The sequence below is a fragment of the Hypanus sabinus genome, chromosome 8, assembly GCF_030144855.1.
Source record: "Hypanus sabinus isolate sHypSab1 chromosome 8, sHypSab1.hap1, whole genome shotgun sequence".
Classification (NCBI taxonomy): Eukaryota; Metazoa; Chordata; class Chondrichthyes; order Myliobatiformes; family Dasyatidae; genus Hypanus; species Hypanus sabinus.
In genome coordinates, this window is record NC_082713.1 from 129,191,621 (window position 1) to 129,209,364 (window position 17,744).

General features: G+C 40.1%; 1 protein-coding gene and 1 non-coding gene across 4 annotated transcripts in view; both read left to right on the top strand.

Annotated features, from left to right (window-relative positions):
• Positions 1-5,090: 5,090 nt before the first annotated feature.
• On the top strand, positions 5,091-5,290 carry LOC132398751 (small nucleolar RNA SNORA73 family). Its single transcript, XR_009513781.1, has one exon. It is a non-coding gene; the product is annotated as a small nucleolar RNA SNORA73 family (small nucleolar RNA).
• A 4,908-nt stretch (positions 5,291-10,198) lies between these two features.
• ipo8 (importin 8) overlaps positions 10,199-17,744 on the top strand; it is a 111,021-nt gene continuing 103,475 nt past the window's right edge. Inside the window, exon 1 of one of the 3 annotated variants that reach the window (XM_059977823.1) lies at positions 10,199-10,387. In XM_059977823.1, coding sequence (XP_059833806.1) covers positions 10,304-10,387 — 84 coding nt within the window. In that variant the 5' untranslated portion in view covers positions 10,199-10,303. The remainder of the gene's footprint in view (positions 10,388-17,744) is intronic. The other 2 variants (XM_059977825.1, XM_059977824.1) reach the window with 2 other exon arrangements.

Consider the following 17,744-nt stretch of genomic DNA (forward strand, 5'->3'; position numbering starts at 1 on the left):
TGAGCTAGAAAGATGGTATAAAGTTCCATTTTTTATATGTGAAAATGGCTTCAGATGTTAATATTGAAAGGCTTTGCTTTAATTTTAGTGCTTATCCTCAGGAAAACTGACTTTCCCTGGTGGCTACAAAGAACATACACTAAGGGAGAGAAGTTAATGGTTTTCATTTTTGCAAAACTAGTCTGACAATCTAACATACTTCCCCCAACAAATTAGTTCAGTGCCTCTAATAGTATCTTGCTGCCTGCTGAACAACTCAGAAATTTCTTCATTTCAAATAAAAAGATATTGTATTAAAGATTCTTCATCTTTATATGATTGTAAATAAATAGATTTGACCACATACTGGGCAGGTTTAGCTTTGAACGCAACTGCCCTTAAGGCTTGAGCAATACATTCATATGCCTAACATTTAGTACAACTTTGATACTTTGTTACTTGTTGGGCCTTGTCTCGTAAGGCAGAATTAATCTTCAAGGTGAGAATGACAAAGCGACTTACAACAAAGATTCTTTAAACATAATGAACAAAGATATATCGGTAATTCAGTTCGGGAATTTCTCTGACTAGAATATTATGATGTCACTAGATTCAACTTCATCTGCTGCTGTATTTACGTTGAACTTTTTTTTGAGAGCTACCTGTTTCCAGCAATCTCTTGTCCTTTAAACTTTGCCACAATAGCTATCTGTCATTACATATCCCTACAAAATACATTTAAAAATAATAAATAACCCAGCCCTGACATCAGTCATTTTAAATTACCATGCCATCTCTAGCTCTTCTTTTGCCTTGTCTTGAGAACATGTTGCCTTCCAAATCCATATGTAACCTTTTAAAAACTTCATGTTTGATACTACTCAACTGGTTTTGCACCCTAGTACCAACATGACCTTTATCGTTATCGCCACTGAGTTTCTGTGTGGCAGTGACCGTGGTGAACTATCTCTTCCTCAGGCTTTGATTTGATTAACCACACTGTATTCCTTATATGGGGGTAAATAGGATGCTCATGGAGGTGTAGCACCTCTAGTGAAGGAGCCTGTCTTGTCCATTCTGGGGAACCTCGTTGACTTTTGGATCCCACCAGACACTCAGCTATTATCTGTGGCTCCAAGTAGCTGCTTGCATGCGACAGCAGCCACACCCTGGTACACCGTTTCAACTAGCAGGCTAAACCAGGTGAGGGGAGCTGGTGGATGTCATATCCCAGTGAAATAGAGACATGCCTGCCCTAGCATGGGAAGTCAGCTCCAGCCAACTGGGCAGATGAGACCATCGGAAATCCAACCAAGAAGGCAGTTCTATAGCACTTAGTGGAGAGTGAAGAGCATAGCAAGGCACAGAAGAAGTTGTGGTCATTCACTGTACCCCAGGAAGACCCCAGTTATGATGACTAATTGTACCATTGGACTTGGACATCTGAGGTTAAGCGAGTGGAACTGCCCCAGTGCAATAGCTTTACCACTTTAAAAACTTACCCACACTGGTCTCCTGTCACTGTTGAATATAACAGACAACCTCCTAGTACATCTCATCTTAAACCTGGCTAGGTATATTGGCAATTCCATTTGAATTGTAGTCAGTGAATTCCATTTCCACTTAAGCCTCCCAACTACACCCCCCCCCTCAAGAACTGTTCTTGAATCTCTTGTTCCTTATCTACATGCTACCCTATAGTGAGATCATTTGCAAATCTAACATTTACAATAACCATACTTAACTCCTCCTTATCACCACTCTCAATTCTTACACTGTCTTTGTTTTTTTTTCTCTATCCACACTGTTTCTGATATTAAATCAGAAATGTCCTTAATTGAAGTAGAGGGAAATTAAAGCCATTGCCTTTGTCTCCCTTCCCTGATCACTATGACTTCATAAAGTACTGTAATCAACAGGATCTATGCATTGCTTCAATTCTGTTACTTAGGATTTTCCATTTTAAGTGCCTCATCAACGATAACCATGCATCCACCACTCTTGTCGTATGTTTTCAGATCATTTCTTGAAACACTAGCTCTCTGGCATTCTTTGAAGATGCTTCTTAAAACTCGAACTAAACCAAACTTTTGGTCACCTCTCCTGATACTCTTGTAGCTTGGTGTCAAATTTTTGCAGTTAACATTTTTGTTAATCACCTCTTTTTTTCCCCTTTCTGAATAAATGTGGGTGTGTTTAATATAATTCTCACCCTCTCCCATCTTTGTTAATTAATGTTAACAGTATGTTGTGTTTCCCAGAAGCAGTCCTCTCCATGAGCCATAGTTTACAATTAAAAACATGTTGGATGTGAATAGTATGTTTCAGTGTCAGCCTTGCACTAACGTTATCAACTATTTGTACCTGATACCTGTAAGCCTTCAAATTTATGATTTCAAAACTGGCTCGTAGGTAGGAAGCAGAGTGTGATGGTTGACGGTTGTTGAAAGTCATTGACTTGGAGGTGTTATGCAGGGGTTGGTGCTCAGATCTTCGTTATTCGTTAGGTGAATGCACAAGGTTTGAACAGAAAGTTAATGGATGACAGAAAATTAGGAGGTGGTGTTGAAAGTGAAAAAGGTTACTAGATTACACAGGGAACTTAATCAGTTAGGGCATTGGGCCAGAGGGTGGCAAATGGATTTTAATACAGATAAGTGGTGATGCATTTTGTAAAGTCAAACCAGCATAAAGGACATGCTGTGAACTATGATTCTATGAACACATATGATGGCACGATAGCGTAATGGTTAATGCAGTGCTTTACAGCACCAACTGTAAGATCGGGGTTTGATTCCGGTGCTTTCTGTAAAGAGTTTTTGTTTTCTCTGTGGCTGTGTGTGTTTTCTCAGGATTCTTCCCACATTCGGAAGGTTTACAGTTTGGGGTAGTAAGTTGTGAGCATGTCATGTTGGTGCTGGAAGCATAGCAACACTTGCCGGCTGCCCAGTGCAATCTTCTTACTGATTTAATGCAAATGATGCATTTCACTGTATTATTTTGATGTACATGTGATAAACAAAGCTAATCTCATGAATGGTAGGACACTTGGGAGTATAATGAACAAAGGGATCTAGGAGTACAAATGATTAGTTGTTGAAAGTGCTGCAGGTAGGCAGGGTGGTGAAAAAGGCAATCAGATGTTGCAAATGTTGGTGAGGCTGCACTTGGAGTAATGTGTACAGTTTTGGTTACCCTGTCATAGGACAGATCTGGTCAAACAGGAAAAAGTGCAGAAAAGTTTTAGAAGGATGTTGCCAGGTTAAAGGGCCTGAGTTATAGGGGAAGTTTAGCCATGATAGATCTTTATACCTTGGAGAAAGGAGAATGAGGAGCGACTTTATATAAAAGTTGAAAACCATGAGAGGCATAGAAAAGATTGATGGTAACTGGGTAGAGGAATGCAAAACTAGGGGTCATAGATTTAGAGGGAGAGGGGGGAAGATTTAAAAGGGACCTGAGGGGCAACTTTTCTCATGCAGAGGTTGGTGACTGTATGTAACAAGCTGACAGAGGCAGGTACAATAGTATCATTTAAGAAGTATTTTTTTGGAAAAAAGTTCAAAGAGGAGCAGTCTTACAGGGATATGAGCCTAATTCAGGAAATTGGGCTAGCTGGTTGGGATGGACTCATCGGTTAAAGAGCTTGTATCTGTGCTGCATTACTCTACAGATGGGAAAGATGATCTCAGATTCGATACACATAGCTAAAACTACAAATACATTTCATTGTTAGAATCAAAATATGATTGTAGAAAAACACTATTGTTTTAACTTCAAGAATTTAAATTATTTTATAATAGTGTGTAAAGTGGAATTGGGCCTGGACCACTCACACATAAGCAGACTTGAGTTGAAGAGTTAAGGTTTGCTTCAGTGTTCGTCAAAGAGAGGTCTTTCTGAAAACATATTCCTTGATATTTTCCCTAATGGCTAACTGGAAGAAGTCTCCAAGAACATTCTTGTTTTAAGTGATGTATGTGCTTAGCACTAGAATGCCTAAGAACAGAAACATTTGCTACTGTGTTAATCTCGAAGTACTGTACTGAGCAGATAATTCACCCTGGCTTTCTCTTAAGTTCAATGACTCACAGAAATCAGTTGATTTAATTCACTCCAGTAAATAGTATGAAGTGCACATTCAACAAAGAAATATGACCGGACATATCCAAACTGTGGTGTTAGAGACTTAACGTAAAACAAGCATATCTGTAGCCAAAATGTTCCATTACAGTCACAACATTGGCAACTATCCAATAATGTGAGGTTGCCCGGAAATGCCTTGTCCACAAAACATCAGGACAAATTCAGTTGAGCAAACAAGTGCTTCACCAGCAAAATTATGGAAAATTAAAGCAATATTTATTCACTATTAACCTGCTTAATTGTGTTTCACCAAGTCCATTTGCATCTTGGTTATATTTCCACCTTGATTCAGGATTGGATAAATAAAGGAAATTCCTGAAGCAAGTTGAGTAACTTCCCTTGAAATCAAGACATTTGTCAGAGTGGGCAGAAAATCATTATAAAACTGAGCCAACAGTAATGTCTCTGGGGTTGTACTTTGAAGGAATATAGTTATGATGATTGGAGGCAAATTATCTTAGCCCCAAAACATTACTGCAACAGCTCCTCAGGGTAGTGGCCTACACCCGATCATCTTCAGCTGCTTTAACAATCTAGGAAATTACTACTGACCAGAAAGTGCATCAGTTACATGGGTATGCTGGTTACAAGAGTAGATCAAAGCGGCCAAAGCGCTCCACCTGTCCATTCACCTCCTCCATCACTTCCACCCAGGGCTCCAAACAGTCCTCCCAGGTGAGGCAATACTTAACCTGCAGATCTGCTGGGGTCATCTATTATGTCTGATGCTCCCAATAAGGCGGCCTCTACATTGGTGAGATCAGTCATAAATTGGAGGACTGCTTTGTTGAGCACCTCCACTCCATCTGCCAAAAGCAGAATTTCCCAGTGGCTAAACATTTTAATTCTGATGCCCATTCCTGTTCCGACATGCCAGTCCATGGCCTCCTCTTGTGCCGAGATGAGGGCACCCTCAGGGTGGAGGAGCAACACCTTATGTCACATCTGTGTAGCCTCTGATGGCATGAATATTGATTTCTTTTTCTGGTGAAAAATGCTTTCCCCATAAGGGAGCATAGACATTTGGTCAATGATGTACAGTCCCATTCCACATTGTTGGAGAGCATTTGTGTCCCCGGCTTTTAGCTGGTGAGGACTGAATCCTATATATTCCTAGACCTTCTGTCTGCTGTGACTGTGGAGACAAACCATATAGGGTACATGTCTGACAAAACCTAAACTTCTGGAATTTCTGTTTTGATTTTCAGCATCTAGCTTTAGGATACAAGATGCCTTTGAAATAGAAGAACATTTTTTACAAAATGTTAAAATAAAAGTGCTAAAGTGAAATTTTATGGCAATAAGTTGCTTCTTGAAATACACTAGGATTTATCTTCATCACTCAAGGAGGCATATCTCCCTGATGTGTTAATTGCAGAATACTTGATTATGTTGGTGAGAATTTCAAAAATTAAAAAAAAATTAATAAAAAAGAAAAATGCTTTCCCTCCCCTTCCCCTCTTCTATTCCTCACTCTGGCCTCTAACCTCTTCTGACCTATCTATCACCTACTGTTCTTCCCATTTTCCTATGATCCCTCCTATCAGAATCCTTCCTCTCCTGCCCTTTATCTTTCCTACCTACCTGGCTTCACCTATCACCTTCTAGCTATTCTCCTTCCCCTCCCCCCCCCCCACCTTTTTATTCTGGCATCGTCCTTTCCAGTCCTGAAGAAGGGTCTCGGTCCAAAACGGCGACTGCCTGACTTGCTGAGTTCCTCCAGCAGTTTGTGTGTGTTGCAAAGGCAAGGTGTACTGCATTGAGTACTTCATTTTCCAACATCCCAAAGTGTTCCCACCATCTACAAAGCATATCAGGAGTGACGTGATATACTCTCCACTTGCCTGGATGAATGAAACTCCAACAACGCTTAAGAAGCTTTAACACCATTCATGACACCGCATCTCTTAATTGGCATCCAATCTACCATAAGTGTTTGTTCTCTGTTATATAGGGAAACCCAAAAAATGCTGTTCTGAAAAAACTACAACTGAAAATTTGATCTTTATGTAACATATAGTATGAGATGACCCACAACACCATTGTAATACCCATGAAAATATAATAAAACATTGTGTGTATATTTATACTTGAATTCAAACAGCTTGAGTTAAAACTTTGAGTTCAGAACAAGTTCACAATATTATGTAAATGAGAGCATATGGTTCAGATAATTCAACATTTTATGCTTGGGTCAAGTAACTATTTACATAATGTAGTATAAACAGTTTTCCCGAGGATAACTGTTGGTTTAAATTTTGGAACTGCACAAGTTTAAATTTCTAGCTGTCTAATAAAGTTCATCTTATTATCAGGTTATAAATGAATACATTGATTGACAATATTCCACCATTTTTATATAAGAGAAGTTGTCCTGGAGTTGGTTTAAATTTCAAGCTTTTTATGATAGGACTGCAGAATTCCTTAAGAAATCAGTTGTTTCTTACATAAACAACAAATGCTGTATTTCATTATTTACTGAATTAGAATTCCTTTGGTAACTGAATTGGTTAACTATATAAGGTAGCTATTTTCATATACTTCTTCCATATGACTTTTAATAAGGACTGCTGATTCATCAGGTGATGGAGAGGGGCAGGTAAAAAATTGCACAAGATTTCCATGTCCATATTTGAACTGAAGTCCCAAAGTTTTCATAGTGTTTAAAGTCATAATTGAAAACTACTGGGACTATTGCCTTCCAACTGTTTGCTGCTAAACTATAGGGCTGGAATTGTAAGAGTATGGGAGCCGGAAAAACTGCAGATGCTGGAAATCTATAACTAGAGAAAATGCTACCAATGTTCAGCATGAAGAAGCAACTATGAAGAGGGGAAATTGAATTGATACTTATCTTCATATCTATTGAGAAGGTGCTGGAGCTTAATAAAGAAGAAATTGTTGGTCATTCAGAGAAGTTCAATATAATTACTTACTTTGTGGGTGTAAGTAAGCAGAGTCAATAGAGTGGAATCTGTAAATGGCAGTGTATTTGTATTTTAGAAGGCATTTGAAAAGGTGCTTCGTAGGTTAATGTACAGGAGTTAGAGTTCATATTATGAGGGAAAACATTTAAGATAGACTGCAGATCATGATGTCAAGGTAAAATTACTTTCAAAACTGCCAGTTGGAGACAGAAAAAAAGGCAGATTGAATTAGAAAAGCACTGCCTTATCTGAAATTATTAATTTCAATGCTAAGACTGAGGGCCTCAATGCAGATGGATGGAAAATGAGGTGGTGCCCTTGAGCTTACATTGGGCATGATTGCAGCAATGTGGTAGGTTGACGATAGAGAGGCTAGAGGTGGAGAAAGGCAGGCAATTGTAAACTCGATTTGCCCTTTATTTTTATTTACTTATTTAGAGATAAAGTTCAGTAACAGGCTTTTGCAGCCTAATGAGCCCACGCCGCTCAATTACATGCATGTGTTAAGTAACCTACTAACCCATACCTTTTTAGAATGTGTGAGGAAATGTACAGTGAGATGAGGAGAATGTACAAGCTCCTTATAGACTGCAGTGGAACTGAACCTGGATTGCTGGTGCTTTAATAATGTTACATAACCACGATGATTAACAGAGATGTTCCAACTTGTGTTCAGTTTCTCGGGTGCGGGTGAGATCATGTGTTGAACACCCAGTGTAATGCACTCAAGTGAAAGAGTTGCAAATGAACTGCTGCTTCAACTGGAAGGACTGTTTAAGTCCCTGGATGGTGAGAAGGGTAAAGATAAAAAAGGAGATGTTGAATCTCCCAGGTATCGCGGGAAAATGAGTGATTGGTGAAGATGGAAGAGTGAACTGGGATGTTGAAAGGAAACAGCCTTTTCTGGATTCCAGATTTGGATAGAGTTTGAGCAGGGTGGGACTTTATTGACTGGGTCTTTGAAGAATGAGGGTGATAACATAGAGGTGTATGAGTTCATGAGGGCCTTAAATAGGGTGAAGGCACACTGTCATTTTTCTAGTGTGGGGAATCAAGAACTAGAGGGCTGAGATTTGGGATGAGAGGAGAAAGATTTAATAGGAGCCTGAGGGGCATTTTTTTCACCCAGAGAATGGTTAGTATATGGAATGAACTGCCAGGTGCTGGCTGAGGCAGGTACATTAACAGTTTTTAAAAGATACTTGGACAGATGCGTGAATAGGAAATGTTCAGAGGGATATGGGAAATGGGACCATCTTACATTGGAATTTGGGCTAGTATGGACCAGTTAAGCTGAAGAGCATGTTTGCATTTGTTTGGTCTCTACAGAAGAGGAAAGGATGAGTTGAATATTTCAGGAGGTGGAAGATATTATGAAGCATGATCAATTAAATGCAAAGACTGGTTGGGTGGAAGGTGAAGAAAAACAATTTATGTTTTAACTGGGAGGAAAGGAAGTGAACAGAAGTATAGGAAATCAGAGACAACTGTTGAGGAGGGCCACAATTAAGTACACACAAAGACATCTTGAAATCGCTGATGGGGATCAAAACAGATGCTTTTCTTTCTTCTCAATCCATGGCCCAAAGTCAGAAATTGATTGTTTCCGGATTGGTCAGGGCATCAAAGGATATAGTGAGAAAGCAGCTGAATGGCCTAATTCTGCTCCTATGTCTTAAGGTCATCTGGCTTCTATTTCCTGTTCACTTCAGTAGAGACCCATCAAATGTAAACATGGGCTTCAGCTTAACTGGTCCATACTAGCCCAGATTCCAATGTGAGATGGTCCCATTTGCCTGGGGTCAGCCATATCCCTCTGAACATTTCCTATCCACACATCTGTCCAAGTATCTTTTAAATGTTGTTAATGTACCTGCCTCAACCAGCAACTGGCAGTTCATTCAATATACTAACCATTCTCTGGGTGAAAAGATGCCCCTCAGGCTCCTATTAAATCTTTCTCCTCTCATCCTAAATCTCAGCCCTCTAGTTCTTGATTCCCCCACACTGGGAAAATGACAGTGTGCCTTCACCCTATTTAAGGCCCTCATGAACTCATACACTTCTATGTTATCACCCTCATTCTTCAAAGACCCAGTCAATAAAGTCCCACCCTGCTCAAACTCTATCCAAAACTGGAATCCAGAAAAGACTGTTTCCTTTCAACATCCCAGTTCACTCTTCCATCTTCACCAATCACTCATTTTCCCGCGATACCTGGGAGATTCAACATCTCCCTTTTTATCTTTACCCTTCTCACCATCCAGGGACTTAAACAGTCCTTCCAGTTGAAGCAGCAGTTCATTTGCAACTCTTTCACTTGAGTGCATTACACTGGGTGTTCAACACATGATCTCACCCGCACCCGAGAAACTGAACACAAGTTGAGTGACCACTTTCTGTTAATCATAGTGGTTCATGTAACGCTATTACAGCACTAGAACCCAGGTTCAGTTCCACTGCAGTCTAGAAGGAGTGTATGGGTTGAGTGGGAACCGGGATCAGTCATGACGGAATGGCGGAGCAACTCGATGGGCTGAATGACCTAATTCTGCTGGTATGTCTTATGGTCACCTTTGTACCATATGTACCACGTTAGTGTCGCAGCTTTCAGCAAGTTTTGAAGGTAATATCCCAGATTATTATCGATTTAAATTCCTCAGGCAAAGTGGTAGGATTCCCACTTACGCATAACCACAAGTTATTTCCCGCACAAGTCAGCTGGAAATACCAACTATGATTGAACTGGGGAAATTCTGTAGATGCTGGAAATCCAAAGCAACACACAGAGAACTAAGCAGTTTAGGCAGCATCCATGGAAATGAATAAAAAGGTCGATGTTTTATGATTGAAGTCAGGAACTTGCCTGGCTACCTGCCGTGCCCTGTCGGGTGCTGTTTGCTGCCGAGACCACAAACGTTCTTCTCAAAGAAACTACAGGGTTGGCCCGCCTGTCAGACACCCGTCGCCAACCGCTTGCTTTTGCCCCGCAATGATGTCACGCCAACCCGCCGGAGGGGCAAGATGGCCACACGTTACCGGGGCGACCGGGGTTGGCGTCGGTGGGAAGGCACCAGCCGGTTAAAATGTTGTGTTTCGCGCCTCCTCCGAGTGACGCACAGTGACGCGATAGTGCGGAGGGAGGAAAAAAACAACACACACACACACACACAACACCGAGCGCACGCGACGCAATCAATCGCCGAGTGGCGTTGTCGCCCGCACGGCGGCTGAGGCAGAGGCCGAACAAAATGGATCCTAACCGGATCATACAGGCGCTTAAAGGCACCATCGACCCCAACCTCAGGATCGCGGCAGAAACCGAGCTCAATCAGGTGAGGGCCCCCGGCTCCTCTGCTTTCGGGTTGCTGGCCCGGGCTTGGGTTTAGTTGTGCTCGTCTCCATGGTCGAGGCCTGGTCAGAGCTTCGGGCCGTGGGTTAGGGGAGGTGGGTCACCGGGCCGGGGCAGGAGAGGACGATTGCTCCTGAATTCCAAGCATTATACATCGACTACTGATACTGGGTGTTCCATGCATGGATATTCAATATAAAGGAGAGCATATGCTGTAACAAAAAAAAACCCTGCATATAGCATCATTCATGTACTGGCAGAGCGATTTCCAGCCAATATAAAGTGTCGGTTAACAGACACCTAGAGTTCTCCTATCCAAGTCTCAGTGATTTTATATTTGACTATTCAATATTAAGAGTTCCCTGTTGCTTAAAGCCACATTCAGAAGTACCAGGAAAGTGTATTAACAGGTTTGAGATTTTCTTGGGTATTCGCACCACTGTAATAATGCAGAGATCCTTTGAAGGGTGCAAAACCGAAGCGATTCCCAGTAAGTACACCTTGAATGGTGGCGTTCTATTGTTTTCCTTTTCTGGGACGTAAATGCTGCTGTTAAACATTTGTTGTAAGCAGTGCAATGTAAATAAATGACAGATTTTGCTATTAAAGAGTTAAATATTGTACACTTTTAATCTCTATTATCTCACAACTTCACTGCCACGAGTTGATTTGAAACAGAACATGCTGGAAGTAATGTATTTGTGATGAGACTCGTACAGTAAACATTTCTGCGTATTTTTAAGTTGCAGAGAAAGGGGAGGGAGGGTAGAGAAAACAAAGGGGATGCCTGTGATAGGATGGAGATTGAGAGGCTAAATGATGCAAATGGTGACGTTGCAGGCAGAAGTTAATGAAAGGTTGTTAACATCAAATAGATCAGCAGAAGTTAATAGAAGCAGATGAATGGAAACAAACGAGTGAGCAGAAAGAGTGTTGATGGTACTTAATAAGCCAGGTAATATTTGTGGCGAGAGAAAAGTTGACTTTACAGGTTGATAATATTGTTGAATGTAAGGACTAGATAACAAATTCTTGAATAAAGTTCAAAAGCAGAAAATTAATCAAATAACTGGAAGTACCCCATAGATCAGACAACATATTTGCAAGAGAATTTTTTTGTTTTGGAGATTAAAGAAAATATGATACATTTGACATCAATTATTTACTGTTAAAGTGAACAATTTTCTTCGAATATAGCACAGTGCTTAGTGTTTCGCTGTTACAGCCCTAGTGTACTGGGTTCAATTCTGCTGCTCTCTGTAAGGAGTTTGATATATTCTCCAGTGACTGTGTGGGTTTTCTCCAGGTGCTTCGGTTTCCTCCCATGTCCCAGAGATATATAAGTTAGTAGGTTAATTGGTCACATGGATGTAGTTGGGTGATGTGTGTTTGTTGGACTGGAAAGGCTATTACCATGCTGTATCTCCAAATAAAATAAGTAAATTCTCTTTCTACATCAACACTTTTCAGTATCATGCTATTTAAATAGTACATTGCCATTTTTTCTTTCCAATTAAAATTAATAACTTTGCATTTATCCATGTTATACCACATCTGCTGTGTTTTTTGTTTTTTTTCCATTTGCTCTATCTGTCAAAGTCACTTTGAAGCCACTTTGCATCCTGCTCACGATTCACAACCCACCCAGTTAAATGTCATTGGCAGCTGTTAAGATATTACATTCTGTTCCCTCATCCAAATCGTTCTATCACTAGTCACTGCTTGCTACTCTGAAACCCGCCTACTATTTAATTTCTGTCAACTAAATTTCAAACGTGCCAGTACACTGCACCTTAACATTTTTTGTGGCCTTTATCAAATAAAAATGCAAATATACTATCTCCACTATTTTCCCTTATCTCTTCCATCAGTTACACTCCAAAACCTCCTGTAAATTTGTCTTGATTTTCCTTCCAAAAGATCTTGCTGACTTTGTTTAATTGGGTTCATACTTTCCAGTTGTCTTATTATCTCTTTTTTTCAGTACCCCACAGCATTTCCACACTATTAATGTTAGGCTAATCAGTCAGTTTTCTCCTTTAAATGAGTAGGATCATATTTGCCACTCTAATTTGTGGAAACTAACCATCATCAAATACCCCCACTGCCCAGTTTATTATCATCAAGCATGAGGTACTGAAGCCTTATGTCTCACACCATCAGTTTCAGGAACATCTATTACTCCACAACCATTAGGGCTCCTGAACCGGTGAGGATAACTTCATTCACCACCACTTTGAATTGATTCTGCGACTTCCAGATGTACTTTCATGGACTCTTTGCAACGCATGTTCTCAGTTCTCATGTTTGGAGAGAGGATCTGAGCTTATGTGAGATGAACCTTCCTGGAAGAGAAGTGCAGTGAATCGTGAGCCAAGCATAATGTGAGACTGGCCTCAAACTCAAAGCTTCAGAAAGATGATGAAATTAAGCATTAGCAAAATTCACTGCAACAAATTTGATACCAGTAAACTTCTCCCAATTAGAGTAAGAAAGTTTAATCTATGGAGTTCGAGTAGATAATAAACAGTTGTTAGAGATTCAAAAAATTCAGCCCTACTTTTCCTCTAACTCTTGAAATTTTGATTAATTTAGTTTATCTATGAATTCACTCTTTTGTTCCACTCTTTTTCCTTCTCTTCAAGTGTCAGCTGTTGCTTCCATTTTTTTTCAGCAAGGTCCTGTTTTGTTTCTTTTGGCGCAGACTTCCAAGACATTTCTGGAGAGGAAGGAAAGATGTTTGATTTGAAGAGTGCTTGAAATATCCAGCAGAGCACATTTCCACCATCTGTCACCTAATAAATATTGTGCTATTGTCACAGCCTGGCCCATTGATATCAATGTTGATCACTGTTGTACTGCATTTAAAACACTTCACCATGTTGATATGTGTACCTAGAAATTGCTGTATAAATTTGTGCACGTCACCTGTCATTATGAATTTTCAAAAATCTTGCAAGATTGTGGCAATTGAGAGACTTCATGAATAGTAATATTTATTTATTTGTACAGCATGGAACGGGCCCCTGCTGCCCAACGAGCCATGCCATTCAGCACCACACCTATTTAACCTTATCCTAATCGCAGGGCAATTTACATTGACCAATTAACCTAATAACCAGTACGGCTTTGGAATGCACCTGGAGGAAATCCACGTGCGTGTGGGAAGAATGTACAAACTTTCTTACAGAGGATGTTGTAATTGAACTCCAAATCCTGACGCCTGGAGCTGTAATAGTGTTGCACTGTACCATCATGGCATCCTTCACAAGATTGTTTAAGTTAGAATTGGAAAATGGAAACCTTGACATAAACCTCTCCATTGGAATTGCTGGATTTACACAATAACCATATAACAATCACAGCACGGAAACAGGCCATCTTGGCCCTCCTAGTTCGTGCCGAACCCTTAATCTCACCTAGTCCCACCTACCCGCACTCAGCCCATAACCCTCCACTCCTTTCCTGTCCATATACCTATCCAATTTTACCTTAAATGACACAACTGAACTGGCCTCTACTACTTCTACAGGAAGCTCATTCCACACAGCTATCACTCTTTGAGTAAAGAAATACCCCCTCGTGTTTCCCTTAAACTTCTGCCCCCTAACTCTCAAATCATGTCCTCTAGTTTGAATCTCCCCTACTCTCAATGGAAACAGCCTGTTCACGTCAACTCTATCTATCCCTCTCAAAATTTTAAATACCTCGATCAAATCCCCCCTCAACCTTCTACGCTCCAATGAATAGAGACCTAACTTGTTCAACCTTTCTCTGTAACTTAATTGCTGAAACCCAGGTAACATCCTAGTAAATCGTCTCTGCACTCTCTCTAATTTATTGATATCTTTCCTATAATTCGGTGACCAGAACTGCACACAATATTCCAAATTTGGCCTTACCAATGCCTTGTACAACTTTAGCATTACATCCCAACTTCTGTACTCAATGCTTTGATTTATAAAGGCCAGCGTTCCAAAAGCCCTCTTCACCACCCTATCTACATGAGACTCCACTTTCAGGGAACTATGCACAGTTATTCCTAGATCTCTCTGTTCCTCTGCATTCCTCAATGCCCTACCATTTACCCTGTATGTTCTATTTGGATTATTCCTGCCAAAATGTAGAACCTCACACTTCTCAGCATTCTGTAATCTGAATTAATTTGGTCTTTGGTATTTTAGTACAGCAATTCATGTCATAAGTCACTGTTCTAAGGTGCAATATAAAATTGAACACCTACGAAGAGAACAAAACGAACTGAAATCACTTCCACATTAGATTAATTGTCACGGTGATTCTTAAAACTTCAGCTAGCAAAAGTAATTTTGTATCAGTCAGGCCATTAAACTTGCTTTCAGTAGACATTCATTTATGGACTGCTAGTTGGTTTAATGCTAAGAAATTAGATTTCTTAATACTGTAAGGTAATTTTTGAATGCAGCATGACTCAGAATTTTTAGACAAGCGCAAATATAACCATTTCCAAATAGAAGAATTGGCTTTTCTTTAGCATAAAATATATTTTCTTTTTTTCATTTGGTCTTCTCTCTTAATTCACTTTCTTCCTTGCTTCATTCTACTTGTATTTATTTAGTAATTCTGACATACTGAAAAATCTTAATTCAGGAATAGTGACTAAGAAAAAGAAATACATCAACCATTATAAAATGATATCAGTCTAATGATTAAGACTTGACTAAGGAGATAAGTTTAGGAAGGGAACTCTGAAGCTAAAGCCTTGGCAGCCAAAATCTGAGATGCAGAAGAATGGAGAACTGAGATTATGATTTTAAGGGTTGGAAGTGGATGTATTTTCAAATTCATTGAAAACCAAGAGTAAGATTTTAAAATTGATGTTTTATGGTATGTGAACCAGAGTAAGTTAACAAACACAAGAATAATGAACAAGTTTAAGATATGGAGAGCAGAACATGTTTTGTCACTTATATTGACTGTGATGAAGTTTCTTTGAGAGGTTAATCATGACTAGAATTAAATTATGCCTAAGCAAGGACATGGACCTGCTGCAATTTGCCTACCACAATCAGGTTTACAGCAGATGCAGTCTCACTGGCTCTTCACTTGGTCTTGGACCACCTGGACAACAGCAACACCTATGTCTGGCTGCTGTTTATTGATTACAGCTCAGCATTCAACACCATCATCTCCTCAGTACTCATCAATAAGTTTTAGTTCTGTACCTCCCTCTTCAGCTGAATCATTGCTTCCTCACTGGGAAACTACAGTCTGTGTAGATTGGGAATAACATTTCTTCCTCGCTGACCATCAAAAACCTCAAGGATGCATGCTCGCTGCTCTACTCTCTCTGCACCCATTAATGTGTGGCTAGACACAATGTAAACGCTATCTATAAATTCACTGATGATACAACTGTTGGTGGCAGAATTTCAGACGGTGATGAGGAGACATACAGGAGTTAGTGAGATAGATCAGCTGGTTGAGTGATGTCGCAATATCAAAATTAGTAAGACCAGGGAGTTGATTGTGGATTTAAGGAAGAGGGAGTCAAGGGAACACTAGTCCTCATCGAGGGATCTGCAGTGGAAAGGGCAAGCAGTTTCAAGGTTTTGGGTGTTAACATCTCTGAAGATCTATCTTGGGCCCAGCATTTTGATGCAGTTAAGAAGAAGGCATGACAGTGGCTATATTTCATTAGGAGTTTGAAGAGTTTTGGTATGTCACCAAAGACTCCAGCAAAATTCTACAGATGTACTGTGGAAAGCATTCTGACCTGTTGTATCACTGTCTGGTATGGAGGGGCCACTGCACAGGATCAAATAAAGCTGAACAGGGTTGTAAACTCAGCCAGCTCCATCATGGGCAAGAACCTGCTTACCATCAAGGACATCTTCAAAAGTCACTGCCTCAAAAAGGCAACATCCATCATTAAAGACTCCCTCCACCCAACACATACCCTCTTTTCATTACTGCCATCATGGAGGAAATACAGATGCCTGAAGACACACACTCAATGTTTTAGGATCAACTTCGTCCTCAGTATTCCAACTGTTGCTGAAGTCCAGAAAAGTGAAATAAATCTGCTGTCATCTTATGTGCAGTCCTGGCATTATGCTCCTGAAGTGTATTAGAAATAGATGGCTATATATAGTTTCATGAGGGCTATCTAGACAATGGTGCACAAGAGAGATGAGAAGCCCTTGCAGGTGATTCTCTGAATGTGATTTGATGGACAAGAAAACAAAGTAAAGACAGTTTCACGAGTTAGACAGTGGAGAGGATAATTAGAGGGCAATTGAGTGATCAATTTTACCAGCGGCTGTAGATGTTTTGAAAGGATAGGGCCATAGTCAAAGCCACAAAGATTGTCATATGAGAAATTGGTAATATTGGGTTTAGCACTGTTCTAAAACTCAAAATGCAGAATTGCAGGAAGATGGCTATGGGAGACAATAAATTAACAAAACCAGAAAACAAGGGTTTCTGATAGGAAATGGAAGTTGTTGGTGAGAGAATGGCTGGCAAGGAGGAGGAATAGGGTGGGAGAATGGGGGAGGGGCAACACCACAGGAACAAAGGTTTTAATGAGGACAAGGGCAGAATGTAATTTAGTAAATTGATAGGAGAATGGAAGAGTTTATAGGAGGCGAAAGATACAGGAAAGAACAGAGCAATGAACCGAAAGGAGCAAGAAGAGAAGGTTGAGATGTAGTTTGGAATTGTTAGATGAGGATACACTGAGTGCAGAGAGTGAAGGGAGAAAGTGGAGGGAAATTTGGGTATTATCTCTGTTGACCCAGCTAATTTGTTTCCTGCAATCAGAATTGCACTTTAAAAGTTTCATCTGAAATTATCTTAGCATTTTGTAAAGAGGCTGGGTGTGCAGAAATTACTTCGTGTTACCTACATTGCAATTCTGACTATACTTAAGAAAATAGTTCCCAAGAGAAAGGCAGTTTGGAATGTTCTGAGGTTATGATGGGTGCTATTAAAGTTTTTTTAAAATTTTCTTTTCAATATTGACTCTTTTCACTTACTAATTACATGATACAGCGAGGCTACTTGACATGCTGGATCTCAGCAGAGATGTAAAGATGGTTACATCAATTCTGTTCTCCTGTACCTCTTCAATTTGTTTTCTTTCACAAGCCCACCAATTCCCCTCTGATTATTTTGTCATTTACACACACGGAGGAACAATTGCATTAACCTAACAGCATTTCTCTGTGATTTGGAAAAACACTGGAACACCCAGTGAACGCCCATGTGATCACAGAGATGATATGCAAACTGTGGACAGATAAGTGCCTGAGATGCAGGAGTTGTTGGGCAGAAGCATTAATTACTGCACTATCATG